The sequence below is a fragment of the Oncorhynchus kisutch genome, linkage group LG30 (genome assembly GCF_002021735.2).
Source record: "Oncorhynchus kisutch isolate 150728-3 linkage group LG30, Okis_V2, whole genome shotgun sequence".
Lineage (NCBI taxonomy): Eukaryota > Metazoa > Chordata > Actinopteri > Salmoniformes > Salmonidae > Oncorhynchus > Oncorhynchus kisutch.
Genome location: NC_034203.2, coordinates 47,848,860 through 47,864,217, shown reverse-complemented (window position 1 = coordinate 47,864,217; position 15,358 = coordinate 47,848,860). Strand labels below are relative to the sequence as shown.

Sequence of the window (15,358 nt, the reverse complement as noted above, 5' to 3'; positions counted from 1 at the left end):
CGAAAACATCTTCGTTGACGAGAGGTTGAAGGAGAATGGCGCAGTACAACAGTGGTGTGCAGAACAGCTTCTCCAACAGAACTCTCTGATCCTTGTCATGGATATGATAAGACAGCAGACGACCACACCGGGTTCCACTCCTATCATAATGAGAAGACTCGGCTCCAGTGGGCAACGCCATCACCAACCCTGGACAATTCAGGAGTGGAAAAACATGGCCTGGTCTAACGAATCCTGGTTCCTGTTGGGTCATGCTGATGGCAGAGTCAGGATTTGGCATCAGGAGGATGACTCCATGTCCCCGTTCTGCCTGGTGTCAATGGTACAGGCTGGTGGCGGTGGTGTAACGGTGTGGGGAATGTTTTCCTGGCACACGTTAGGTCCCTTGATACCAACTGAACAACGTCTAGAGGCAAAGGGGGTTCCGATCCCGTACTAGATGGGTGTACCTAATAATACTGTTCAGTAACTGTTGTATTTCAGGAAGACAGATATACAGACCTGGGAAACTCTCACATAGCACCTCGATGGGCGTGGCTCTCTTGGTGTCACCTATCTTCTGATAGCGCTCCTTCAGAGTGTCTGCCTGGGGGGACAGGGAGAGAGGGAGAGAGAGAGAGACACACAGAAAGAGAGACAGACTTCATTGCCTGTCCGGAATTTTTAATTCTGGAATGAAATACCAGAAGTGTTAAAGGGTAAACCGACCAATCAGGGAATTGTGATGGCTAACTTTGATATAGGTTTCACACAACAGACAACTTTCTCTCTCTCTGAACAATGTCATGTGAAGTACGACGGTCAGCGTGTTCAGTTAGTGATGTGCATAGAGACATGTGACTGACGGCTGTGGGTCTGTCTGAACTGATAAGGACAGACTAGCTGGACCTGTAATCAACAGTAACTAGCTGGACCTGTAATCAACAGTAACTAGCTGGACCTGTAATCAACAGTAACTAGCTGGACCTGTAATCAACAGTAACTAGCTGGACCTGTAATCAACAGTAACTAGCTGGACCTGTAATCAACAGTAACTAGCTGGACCTGTAATCAACAGTAACTAGCTGGACCTGTAATCAACAGTAACTAGCTGGACCTTTAATCAACAGTAACTAGCTGGACCTATAATCAACAGTAACTAGCTGGACCTATAATCAACAGTAACTAGCTGGACCTGTAATCAACAGTAACTAGCTGGACCTGTAATCAACAGTATCTAGCTGGACCTGTAATCAACAGTAACTAGCTGGACCTGTAATCAACAGTAACTAGCTGGACCTGTAATCAACAGTAACTAGCTAGACCTATAATCAACAGTAACTAGCTGGACCTATAATCAACAGTAACTAGCTGGACCTATAATCAACAGTAACTAGCTGGACCTATAATCAACAGTAACTAGCTGGACCTGTAATCAACAGTAACTAGCTGGACCTGTAATCAACAGTAACTAGCTGGACCTGTAATCAACAGTAACTAGCTGGACCTGTAATCAACAGTAACTAGCTGGACCTTTAAATCAACAGTAACTAGCTGGAACTGTAATCAACAGTAACTAGCTGGACCTGTAATCAACAGTAACTAGCTAGACCTATAATCAACAGTAACTAGCTGGACCTATAATCAACAGTAACTAGCTGGACCTGTAATCAACAGTAACTAGCTGGACCTATAATCAACAGTAACTAGCTGGACCTGTAATCAACAGTAACTAGCTGGACCTATAATCAACAGTAACTAGCTGGACCTGTAATCAACAGTAACTAGCTGGACCTATAATCAACAGTAACTAGCTGGACCTGTAATCAACAGTAACTAGCTGGACCTGTAATCAACAGTAACTAGCTGGACCTATAATCAACAGTAACTAGCTGGACCTATAATCAACAGTAACTAGCTGGACCTGTAATCAACAGTAACTAGCTGGACCTATAATCAACAGTAACTAGCTGGACCTGTAATCAACAGTAACTAGCTGGACCTGTAATCAACAGTAACTAGCTAGACCTTTAAATCAACAGTAACTAGCTAGACCTTTAAATCAACAGTAACTAGCTGGACCTGTAATCAACAGTAACTAGCTGGACCTGTAATCAACAGTAACTAGCTGGACCTGTAAATCAACAGTAACTAGCTGGACCTGTAATCAACAGTAACTAGCTGGACCTATAATCAACAGTAACTAGCTGGACCTGTAATCAACAGTAACTAGCTAGACCTTTAAATCAACAGTAACTAGCTGGACCCTTAATCAACAGTAACTAGCTGGACCTGTAATCAACAGTAACTAGCTGGACCTTTTAATCAACAGTAACTAGCTGGACCTGTAATCAACAGTAACTAGCTAGACCTATAATCAACAGTAACTAGCTAGACCTATAATCAACAGTAACTAGCTGGACCTATAATCAACAGTAACTAGCTGGACCTATAATCAACAGTAACTAGCTGGACCTGTAATCAACAGTAACTAGCTGGACCTTTAAATCAACAGTAACTAGCTGGACCTGTAATCAACAGTAACTAGCTGGACCTGTAATCAACAGTAACTAGCTGGACCTGTAAATCAACAGTAACTAGCTGGACCTGTAATCAACAGTAACTAGCTGGACCTATAATCAACAGTAACTAGCTGGACCTGTAATCAACAGTAACTAGCTAGACCTATAATCAACAGTAACTAGCTAGACCTATAATCAACAGTAACTAGCTGGACCTATAATCAACAGTAACTAGCTGGACCTATAATCAACAGTAACTAGCTGGACCTGTAATCAACAGTAACTAGCTGGACCTATAATCAACAGTAACTAGCTGGACCTTTCATCAACAGTAACTAGCTGGACCTGTAATCAACTAATAACATATGGGAATTATTTAGTGTAGTGTGTGTGAAATTACATTAGTTCCTAACCTTAAGGTGTGTTTGTTCCTACCTTCAGGCCTTGCCAGGGCAGACTGCCTCGCAGGAAGTACATGAACATGTGACCTAGAGCTTCCAGGTCATCTCTCCTGCTTTGTTCTGCAGAGACAGGAAACAAACACAGTTTCAGAGACACACACACAAGCCCATTTCAAACACAGTTTCAGAGACACACACACAAGCCCATTTCAAACACAGTTTCAGAGACACACACACAAGCCCATTTCAAACACAGTTTCAGAGACACACACACAAGCCCATTTCAAACACAGTTTCAGAGACACACACACAAGCCCATTTCAAACACAGTTTCGGAGACACACACACAAGCCCATTTCAAACACAGTTTCAGAGACACACACACAAGCCCATTTCAAACACAGTTTCAGAGACACACACACAAGCCCATTTCAAACACAGTTTCAGAGACACACACACAAGCCCATTTCAAACACAGTTTCAGAGACACACACACAAGCCCATTTCAAACACAGTTTCAGAGACACACACACAAGCCCATTTCAAACATAGTTTCAGAGACACACACACAAGCCCATTTCAAACACAGTTTCAGAGACACACACACAAGCCCATTTCAAACACAGTTTCAGAGACACACACACAAGCCCATTTCAAACACAGTTTCAGAGACACACACACAAGCCCATTTCAAACACAGTTTCAGAGACACACACACAAGCCCATTTCAAACACAGTTTCAGAGACACACACACAAGCCCATTTCAAACACAGTTTCAGAGACACACACACAAGCCCATTTCAAACACAGTTTCAGAGACACACACACAAGCCCATTTCAAACACAGTTTCAGAGACACACACACAAGCCCATTTCAAACACAGTTTCAGAGACACACACACAAGCCCATTTCAAACACAGTTTCAGAGACACACACACAAGCCCATTTCAAACACAGTTTCAGAGACACACACACAAGCCCATTTCAAACACAGTTTCAGAGACACACACACAAGCCCATTTCAAACACAGTTTCAGAGACACACACACAAGCCCATTTCAAACACAGTTTCAGAGACACACACACAAGCCCATTTCAAACACAGGAACAAATCAGTTCTAACTAAGAGAAAATCACAGAATTGTTTTATTTTTCTATATATTTCAACTTTATTTAACCAGGTAGGCCAGTTGAGAACACCTTTATTTAACCAGGTAGGCCAGTTGAGAACAAGCTCTCATTTACAACTGGCCAAGATAAAGCAAAGCAGTGCGACACAACAACAGAGTTACACATGGAATAAACAAACGTACAAAGAGAAGAAAAATAAAGTATATTTACAGTGTGTGTAAAGGCATGAGGTGGTAAGGCAATAGACCATATTAGCAGAGTAATTACAATTTAGCAGATTAACACTGGAGTGATAGATGAGCAGATGATGATGTGCAAGTAGAGATACTGGTGTGCAAAAGAGCAGCAAAGTAAATAAGAACAATATGGGGATGAGGTAGGTAAGATTAGATGGACTATGTACAGCTGCAGCGATCGGTTAGCTGCTCTGATAGCGGATGCTGACCAATCCCAACTGTTGAAGCAGATGGACTATGTACAGCTGCAGCGATCGGTTAGCTGCTCTGATAGCGGATGCTGACCAATCCCACCTGTTGAAGCAGATGGACTATGTACAGCTGCAGCGATCGGTTAGCTGCTCTGATAGCAGATGCTGACCAATCCCACCTGTTGAAGCAGATGGACTAATCCAGAAAACAGCTCCATAACTATCCACCCTGAGTCAAAAGACTGGTGTAGCAAAACGCCCTGTTATCTCAGGGTTCCCCCTGGACTAGCAGCACTTTGGATCGACTTCCTGTCACCTCCAAAAGTAACATGACAGACTAATACGGGATTGGATTGGAGATTTCAACGAGGACATCCACTGATTTAAACAGGACGAATGAATTCAGGCTTAAAGGGATACCTTCATATCCTCTCCAGCACCGCCCCAACATCAACATGTGAAAATGGAGCATTTCTATTTTTTTTGTAGTGAAATATATTTCAGGAAGATGATAAGTGTTTCCAATGACATCGTCTACCAATCAGAAGGCAATGCCTCCTGGTAATTGTTTTTTTTTTTTATCACATGATGCACACTAATGATGTCATCGGAAACACTCTTCTTCCTCCATCTTTGTCATGTGTCTTTTTGGGTCTTTCTGGTCAACTATATTTTATCAATGGCATCACCTGGATCATACAGAGTACATCAAATCAGGCTACGTACCTTTGCCCAGGTGAGTATTGATGCTCATGTAGGGTGTGGTGCCGTCAGGCTGTTTACCTTTGCCCAGGTGATTATTGATGCTCATGTAGGGTGTGGTGCCCGTCAGGCTGTTTACCTTTGCCCAGGTGAGTATTGATGCTCATGTAGGGTGTGGTGCCGTCAGGCTGTTTACCTTTGCCCAGGTGAGTATTGATGCTCATGTAGGGTGTGGTGCCCGTCAGGCTGTTTACCTTTGCCCAGGTGAGTATTGATGCTCATGTAGGGTGTGGTGCCGTCAGGCTGTTTACCTTTGTCCAGGTGAGTATTGATGCTCATGTAGGGTGTGGTGCCATCAGGCTGTTTAGCTTTGCCCAGGTGAGTATTGATGCTCATGTAGGGTGTGGTGCCTGTCAGGCTGTTTACCTTTTCCCAGGTGAGTATTGATGCTCATGTAACGTGCGGTGCCATCAGGCTGTTTACCTTTGCCCAGGTGAGTATTGATGCTCATGTAACGTGCGGTGCCATCAGGCTGTTTACCTTTGCCCAGGTGAGTATTGATGCTCATGTAACGTGCGGTGCCCGTCAGGCTCTTGTGCTCCCTGTAAGGGATGTGTTTCTTGGTCTCAGGGTCGATGTACTCTTTGGCCAGGCCAAAGTCTATGATGTGGATTGTGTGCTGCCGCTTGCTGCCGGGCCGGCCAACCAGGAAGTTCTCTGGCTTCACGTCCCGGTAGATCAGACTCCTGGTGTGGACAAACTCCATCCGCGTGATCTGGGAGAGGGGGGAGAGAAAGAGGTCCTCTTTGCAACATGAAATCATTATCAGTTGGCATGTGGAACATTCAGGGCCTAAACTCATCAACCTTTGGACTGACAAGTTTGGCACTGGAGTTCAACAAACATTTGAAAGATGTTGACATCATCATTCTGCAGGAGACGTGGTGTAAGGCTGACATTGTCACTCACTGTCCCTGTTAAGGGAATGTTTATCAATGATGACTAATTATGTGTACATTTCAATCAGGACTGACTAGTCCAAATGCTATCATGTACTGGACATGTATGAATAGTCTCTCTTGCTCCCATTCCCAATTGTATATAATATAGTCAGGAGTTTAGAACAATGCCTTGGTACAAATGAATAAACTATCTCCAGATGGCAGGGACAGACTATCTCCAGACTGTCTAGAATGCTATCTACACTGACTGACCTTGGCTTCAGGTGAGGAGGGAAGGCTTGAGAACTATAGGGCCTCTCTACCAGTGTCATGAAGAGATAGAACATTTAGAAAACGCTGACGTCATTTTCAGTTTATAACCTGTGGTAAAATGTGTATGAAAGGCAGTACTCTCTTGAATTAAAGGCTGTTACCTGGCTTTTCAGACGGGGGCTCTGTCCATTCTTATAAAATAAAGGGTCTTACAAACCCTTAATGCATTGACAGAGTGTTTAATTTTGATTGGGAATTAAAACAGAGGAATTTAGAATTCCTTCAACAGTCCCACAGTACAAGACATCAATCTATCAGTACAAAACATAAACTATATATATATTCAGGCAAACAGCAAAAGAAGCACAACTGAAATTGATAAAAAACAAAACAAAAAAGACCACAAATGACAACTGGTTTGATGCAGATTGTAAAATTATAAGGAATAAACTTAGAACACTGTCCAACCAAAAGCGCAGAGACTCAAATAATGGTGAATTACACCTTCATTACTGTGAGACTTTAAAACTCTATAAATGTAACACTCTGAACCAAAAAAGCACAGTACAACAGCAAGCAGCTGACACTAATTGAGGAGTCCATAAAGACACACAACTTCTGGCAAAATTGGAAAAAACGAAACAAATCTAAACAATAGGAATTAGCGATACAAAATGGTGACATATGGACAACCCATTTTAAAACGCTCTACAACACCGTTCAAATTGACACAAATGCAGAACAACGCCAAACTCATGAGAAGTGGAATAGATTAGAAAAAGCTATAAAGGACAATCAAAATCCATTGGACTCCACAGTTACTGACCAGGAGCTCTATAAGAAACTAAACTATTACTGACCAGGAGATTGATAAGAAACTAAACTATTACTGACCAGGAGCTCTATAAGAAACTAAACTATTACTGACCAGGAGCTCTATAAGAAACTAAACTATTACTGACCAGGAGCTCTATAAGAAACTAAACTATTACTGACCAGGAGATCGATAAGAAACTAAACTATTACTGACCAGGAGCTCTATAAGAAACTAAACTATTACTGACCAGGAGCTCTATAAGAAACTAAACTATTACTGACCAGGAGCTCTATAAGAAACTAAACTATTACTGACCAGGAGCTCTATAAGAAACTAAACTATTACTGACCAGGAGCTCTATAAGAAACTAAACTATTACTGACCAGGAGATTGATAAGAAACTAAACTATTACTGACCAGGAGCTCTATAAGAAACTAAACTATTACTGACCAGGAGATTGATAAGAAACTAAACTATTACTGACCAGGAGCTCTATAAGAAACTAAACTATTACTGACCAGGAGCTCTATAAGAAACTAAACTATTACTGACCAGGAGATCGATAAGAAACTAAACTATTACTGACCAGGAGCTCTATAAGAAACTAAACTATTACTGACCAGGAGCTCTATAAGAAACTAAACTATTACTGACCAGGAGCTCTATACGAAACTAAACTATTACTGCCCAGGAGCTCTATACGAAACTAAACAATTACTGACCAGGAGCTCTATAAGAAACCTGGCCTTCGCCAGGTTTGCAATCTGAGCCCTGCGCTCTTCAATATTTACATCAACGAATTGGCCACTATTCTAGAAAAATTCACGTCCCCTGGTGTTAGTCTCCACAATTCAGAGGTTAAATGCCTGCTCTTCGCAGATGACCTATGCCTGCTGTCGCCCACAGCACATGGCCTACAGCAGAGCCTGGACCTGCTAGAGCATTACTGCCAGACGTGGGCCCTGGCAGTAAACACCCACAGCACCTGGCCTACAGCAGTGCCTGGACCTGCTAGAGCAGTACTGCCAGACCTGGGCCCTGGCAGTAAACACCCACAGCACCTGGCCTACAGCAGTGCCTGGACCTGCTAGAGCAGTACTGCCAGACCTGGGCCCTGGCAGTAAACCCCCACAGCACATGGCCTACAGCAGAGCCTGGACCTGCTAGAGCAGTACTGCCAGACCTGGGCCCTGGCAGTAAAACCCAAAAAGACTTAAATAATGATTTTCCAGAGAAGATCCAGATCTCAGGGAATTAGACCAAAGTTCTCAATTGGTACAAAATATATAGAGTACTGCACACACTACAATTACTGAGGTTTAAATATATAGAGTACTGCACACACTACAATTACTGAGGTTTAAATATATAGAGTACTGCACACACTACAATTACTGAGGTTTAAATATATAGAGTACTGCACACACTACAATTACTGAGGTTTAAATATATAGAGTACTGCACACACTACAATTACTGAGGTTTAAATATATAGAGTACTGCACACACTACAATTACTGAGGTTTAAATATATAGAGTACTGCACACACTACAATTACTGAGGTTTAAATATATAGAGTACTGCACACACTACAATTACTGAGGTTTAAATATATAGAGTACTGCACACACTACAATTACTGAGGTTTAAATATATAGAGTACTGCACACACTACAATTACTGAGGTTTAAATATATAGAGTACTGCACACACTACAATTACTGAGGTTTAAATATATAGAGTACTGCACACACTACAATTACTGAGGTTTAAATATATAGAGTACTGCACACACTACAATTACTGAGGTTTAAATATATAGAGTACTGCACACACTACAATTACTGAGGTTTAAATATATAGAGTACTGCACACACTACAATTACTGAGGTTTAAATATATAGAGTACTGCACACACTACAATTACTGAGGTTTAAATATATAGAGTACTGCACACACTACAATTACTGAGGTTTAAATATATAGAGTACTGCACACACTACAATTACTGAGGTTTAAATATATAGAGTACTGCACACACTACAATTACTGAGGTTTAAATATATAGAGTACTGCACACACTACAATTACTGAGGTTTAAATATATAGAGTACTGCACACACTACAATTACTGAGGTTTAAATATATAGAGTACTGCACACACTACAATTACTGAGGTTTAAATATATAGAGTACTGCACACACTACAATTACTGAGGTTTAAATATATAGAGTACTGCACACACTACAATTACTGAGGTTTAAATATATAGAGTACTGCACACACTACAATTACTGAGGTTTAAATATATAGAGTACTGCACACACTACAATTACTGAGGTTTAAATATATAGAGTACTGCACACACTACAATTACTGAGGTTTAAATATATAGAGTACTGCACACACTACAATTACTGAGGTTTAAATATATAGAGTACTGCACACACTACAATTACTGAGGTTTAAATATATAGAGTACTGCACACACTACAATTACTGAGGTTTAAATATATAGAGTACTGCACACACTACAATTACTGAGGTTTAAATATATAGAGTACTGCACACACTACAATTACTGAGGTTTAAATATATAGAGTACTGCACACACTACAATTACTGAGGTTTAAATATATAGAGTACTGCACACACTACAATTACTGAGGTTTAAATATATAGAGTACTGCACACACTACAATTACTGAGGTTTAAATATATAGAGTACTGCACACACTACAATTACTGAGGTTTAAATATATAGAGTACTGCACACACTACAATTACTGAGGTTTAAATATATAGAGTACTGCACACACTACAATTACTGAGGTTTAAATATATAGAGTACTGCACACACTACAATTACTGAGGTTTAAATATATAGAGTACTGCACACACTACAATTACTGAGGTTTAAATATATAGAGTACTGCACACACTACAATTACTGAGGTTTAAATATATAGAGTACTGCACACACTACAATTACTGAGGTTTAAATATATAGAGTACTGCACACACTACAATTACTGAGGTTTAAATATATAGAGTACTGCACACACTACAATTACTGAGGTTTAAATATATAGAGTACTGCACACACTACAATTACTGAGGTTTAAATATATAGAGTACTGCACACACTACAATTACTGAGGTTTAAATATATAGAGTACTGCACACACTACAATTACTGAGGTTTAAATATATAGAGTACTGCACACACTACAATTACTGAGGTTTAAATATATAGAGTACTGCACACACTACAATTACTGAGGTTTAAATATATAGAGTACTGCACACACTACAATTACTGAGGTTTAAATATATAGAGTACTGCACACACTACAATTACTGAGGTTTAAATATATAGAGTACTGCACACACTACAATTACTGAGGTTTAAATATATAGAGTACTGCACACACTACAATTACTGAGGTTTAAATATATAGAGTACTGCACACACTACAATTACTGAGGTTTAAATATATAGAGTACTGCACACACTACAATTACTGAGGTTTAAATATATAGAGTACTGCACACACTACTATTACTGAGGTTAAAATATATAGAGTACTGCACACACTACATTACTGAGGTTTAAATATATAGAGTACTGCACACACTACAATTACTGAGGTTTAAATATATAGAGTACTGCACACACTACAATTACTGAGGTTTAAATATATAGAGTACTGCACACACTACAATTACTGAGGTTAAAATATATAGAGTACTGCACACACTACAATTACTGAGGTTTAAATATATAGAGTACTGCACACACTACAATTACTGAGGTTAAAATATATAGAGTACTGCACACACTACAATTACTGAGGTTTAAATATATAGAGTACTGCACACACTACAATTACTGAGGTTTAAATATATAGAGTACTGCACACACTACAATTACTGAGGTTTAAATATATAGAGTACTGCACACACTACAATTACTGAGGTTTAAATATATAGAGTACTGCACACACTACAATTACTGAGGTTTAAATATATAGAGTACTGCACACACTACAATTACTGAGGTTTAAATATATAGAGTACTGCACACACTACAATTACTGAGGTTTAAATATATAGAGTACTGCACACACTACAATTACTGAGGTTTAAATATATAGAGTACTGCACACACTACAATTACTGAGGTTTAAATATATAGAGTACTGCACACACTACAATTACTGAGGTTTAAATATATAGAGTACTGCACACACTACAATTACTGAGGTTTAAATATATAGAGTACTGCACACACTACAATTACTGAGGTTTAAATATATAGAGTACTGCACACACTACAATTACTGAGGTTTAAATATATAGAGTACTGCACACACTACAATTACTGAGGTTTAAATATATAGAGTACTGCACACACTACAATTACTGAGGTTTAAATATATAGAGTACTGCACACACTACAATTACTGAGGTTTAAATATATAGAGTACTGCACACACTACTATTACTGAGGTTAAAATATATAGAGTACTGCACACACTACAATTACTGAGGTTTAAATATATAGAGTACTGCACACACTACAATTACTGAGGTTTAAATATATAGAGTACTGCACACACTACAATTACTGAGGTTTAAATATATAGAGTACTGCACACACTACAATTACTGAGGTTAAAATATATAGAGTACTGCACACACTACAATTACTGAGGTTTAAATATATAGAGTACTGCACACACTACAATTACTGAGGTTAAAATATATAGAGTACTGCACACACTACAATTACTGAGGTTAAAATATATAGAGTACTGCACACACTACAATTACTTAAAAAATACGCTCAACTGGACACCTTCATGAGGCAGTGAATGAGGGAGAAAGCACACAGGGCATTCTACACCATTAAAAAACTAATTCAAATTGAAATACCTATTCAAATTTGGCTATATCTAATTGAATGTGTCATTGAACCAATTGCACTTCCAAAACAAGATTTCACCAAATGGGACAAACACCCCATTGAAACCCTGCATGCTGAATTCTGTAAGATTCTCCTACATGTCCAAAGGAAAACTACAAACAATGCATGCAGGGCAGAATATGCATGCAGTATTCTGGGTGGGGTTAGCCCTGTGCTGATGAGGTATTCTGGGTGGGGTTAGCCCTGTGCTTATGAGGTATTCTGGGTGGGGTTAGCCCTGTGCTGATGAGGTATTCTGTGTGGGGTTACCCCTGTGCTGATGAGGTATTCTGGGTGGGGTTACCCCTGTGCTGCTGAGGTATTCTGGGTGGGGTTAGCCCTGTGCTGCTGAGGTATTCTGGGTGGGGTTAGCCCTGTGCTGATGAGGTATTCTGGGTGGGGTTAGCCCTGTGCTGATGAGGTATTCTGGGTGGGGTTAGCCCTGTGCTGATGAGGTATTCTGGGTGGGGTTAGCCCTGTGCTGATGAGGTATTCTGTGTGGGGTTACCCCTGTGCTGATGAGGTATTCTGGGTGGGGTTACCCCTGTGCTGCGTGGGTATTCTGGGTGGGGTTAACCCTGTGCTGCTAAGGTATTCTGGGTGGGGTTACCCCTGTGCTGATGAGGTATTCTGGGTGGGGTTAACCCTGTGCTGATGAGGTATTCTGGGTGGGGTTAACCCTGTGCTGCTAAGGTATTCTGGGTGGGGTTAGCCCTGTGCTGATGAGGTATTCTGGGTGGGGTTAACCCTGTGCTGATGAGGTATTCTGGGTGGGGTTAACCCTGTGCTGATGAGGTATTCTGGGTGGGGTTACCCCTGTGCTGATGCGATATTCTGGGTGGGGTTACCCCTGTGCTGCTGAGGTATTCTGGGTGGGGTTAGCCCTGTGCTGATGAGGTATTCTGGGTGGGGTTAGCCCTGTGCTGATGAGGTATTCTGGGTGGGGTTACCCCTGTGCTGCTGAGGTATTCTGGGTGGGGTTACCCCTGTGCTGCTGAGGTATTCTGGGTGGGATTATCCCTGTGATGCTGAGGTATTCTGGGTGGGGTTACCCCTGTGCTGATGAGGTATTCTGGGTGGGGTTACCCCTGTGCTGCTGAGGTATTCTGGGTGGGGTTAGCCCTGTGCTGCTGAGGTATTCTGGGTGGGGTTAGCCCTGTGCTGCTGAGGTATTCTGGGTGGGGTTAGCCCTGTGCTGCTGAGGTATTCTGGGTGGGGTTAGCCCTGTGCTGCTGAGGTATTCTGGGTGGGGTTACCCCTGTGCTGATGAGGTATTCTGGGTGGGGTTACCCCTGTGCTGCTGAGGTATTCTGGGTGGGGTTACCCCTGTGCTGATGAGGTATTCTGGGTGGGGTTACCCCTGTGCTGATGAGGTATTCTGGGTGGGGTTACCCCTGTGCTGTAATGTGGGTTTTATATGGTGTGTATTCTCTTCTCTCTCCACTGGCTATCTGGTAAACAGGCTACCCTCTAGGCAGTCTCTTCTGCTGATGTGTGTGGGTCTGGTAGTGGTACTCTCTCTATTCTACTCTTTTCCTTTTGGCATGGTTAATACCTGCCCGGCGCCCGAACACAATCTTTATCTTTACCCCTCTCTAATAAATACCGCTACAAAGTGAAATAAAGAGTGTGCATTTGTACCAGCTGAATAGCGATCATGAGGACGGTCTTGAGGGAGAAGGTTCTGTCACACAGATCAAACAGGTCTTCCAGGCTAGGTCCCAGCAGCTCCAGAACCATGGCATTATACTTCCCACAGGGCCCGAAGTAGAATACCTGGGGGACGCCCTCTGCAGAGACAAAGTGAATGGTTTCACAAACACACTGAAGATGCAAGAAAAACAACAGTGTGTGATTACAATAAGACATTGTATAATTATATATATATATTTTTTTTAACAGTAGAACAAAGCTTCAATTGCAACTTAGAATCAAGTGAGTGCTGGTCTCATTTCATTAGGTCAATAGACTGCTATTGCTCTTTAAAGCCAACACCAGTCTTCTTGGTGCCAACGGGGCTATACATTTGGATGACCCCCCCCCCCCTCCTCTCGCCTGAGTAGCCTCGTGTCTTAGGTCAGTTAGAATCACGACTTTATTTTAAGAACGTGAAATGTCAGAATAACAGTAGAGAGAATTATTTATTTCAGCTTTTATTTCTTTCATCACATTCCCAGTGGGTCAGAAGTTGACATACACTCAATTAGTATTTGGTAGCATTGACTTTAAACTGTTTAACTTGGGTCAAAGGTTTCGGGTAGCCTTCCACAATAAGTTGGGTGAATTTTGGCCCATTCCTCCTGACAGAGCTGGTGTAACTGAGTCAGGTTTGTAGGCCTCCTTGCTCGCACACGCTTTTCAGTTCTGCCCACAAATATTCTATAGGATTGAGGTCAGGGCTTTGTGATGGCCACTCCAATACCTTGACTTTGTTGTCCTTAAGCCATTTTGCCACAACTTTGGAAGTATGCTTGGGGTCATTGTCCATTTGGAAGACCCATTTGCGACCAAGCTTTAACTTCCTGACTGATGTCTTGAGATGTTGCTTCAATATATCCACATAATTTTCTTCCCTCATGATGCCATCTATTTTATGAAGTGCACCAGTCTCTCCTGCAGCAAAGCACACCCACAACATAATGCTGCCACCCCCGTGCTTCACAGTTGGGATGGTGTTCTTCAGCTTGCAAGCCTCCACCCTTTTCCTCCAAACATAACAATGGTCATTATGGTCAAACAGTTATATTTTTGTTTCATCAGACCAGAGGACATTTCTCCAAAAAGTACGATCTTTGTCCCCAGTGCAGTTGCAAACCGTAGTCTGGCTTTTTTTACGGTGGTTTTGGAGCAGTGGCTTCTTCCTTGCTGAGCGGCCTTTCAGGTCATGTCAATATAGGACTCATTTTACTGTGGATATAGATACTTTTGTACCATCTTCACAAGGTCCTTTGCTGTTGTTCTGGGATTGATTGGCACTTTTCATACCAAAGTACATTAATCTCTAGGAGACAGAACGTGTCTCCTACCTGAGCGGTATGACGGCTGATAGGCTGATTTCTTTTGATTTTCTCATGATGTCAAGCAAAGAGGCACGGAGTTGAAATACATCCACAGGTATGTAAAGTCAGCATTTCACGGTAAGGTCTACACTACACCTGTTGTATTCAGCATTTCACAGTTAGGTCTACACC

At 41.3% G+C, this 15,358-nt stretch overlaps 1 protein-coding gene across 7 annotated transcripts in view; it reads right to left on the bottom strand.

Annotated features, from left to right (window-relative positions):
* The window catches only part of LOC109882229 (casein kinase I), a 79,136-nt gene that overhangs the window by 21,453 nt on the left and 42,325 nt on the right, over positions 1-15,358 (bottom strand). For all 7 annotated transcript variants that reach the window (XM_031810966.1, XM_031810965.1, XM_031810964.1 and 4 more), the window contains exons 4-7: positions 13,809-13,957; positions 5,705-5,939; positions 2,937-3,022; positions 502-586 (exon numbers count right to left, since the gene is read on the bottom strand). In XM_031810966.1, the coding sequence (XP_031666826.1) occupies positions 502-586; positions 2,937-3,022; positions 5,705-5,939; positions 13,809-13,957 (555 nt within the window). The remainder of the gene's footprint in view (positions 1-501; positions 587-2,936; positions 3,023-5,704; positions 5,940-13,808; positions 13,958-15,358) is intronic.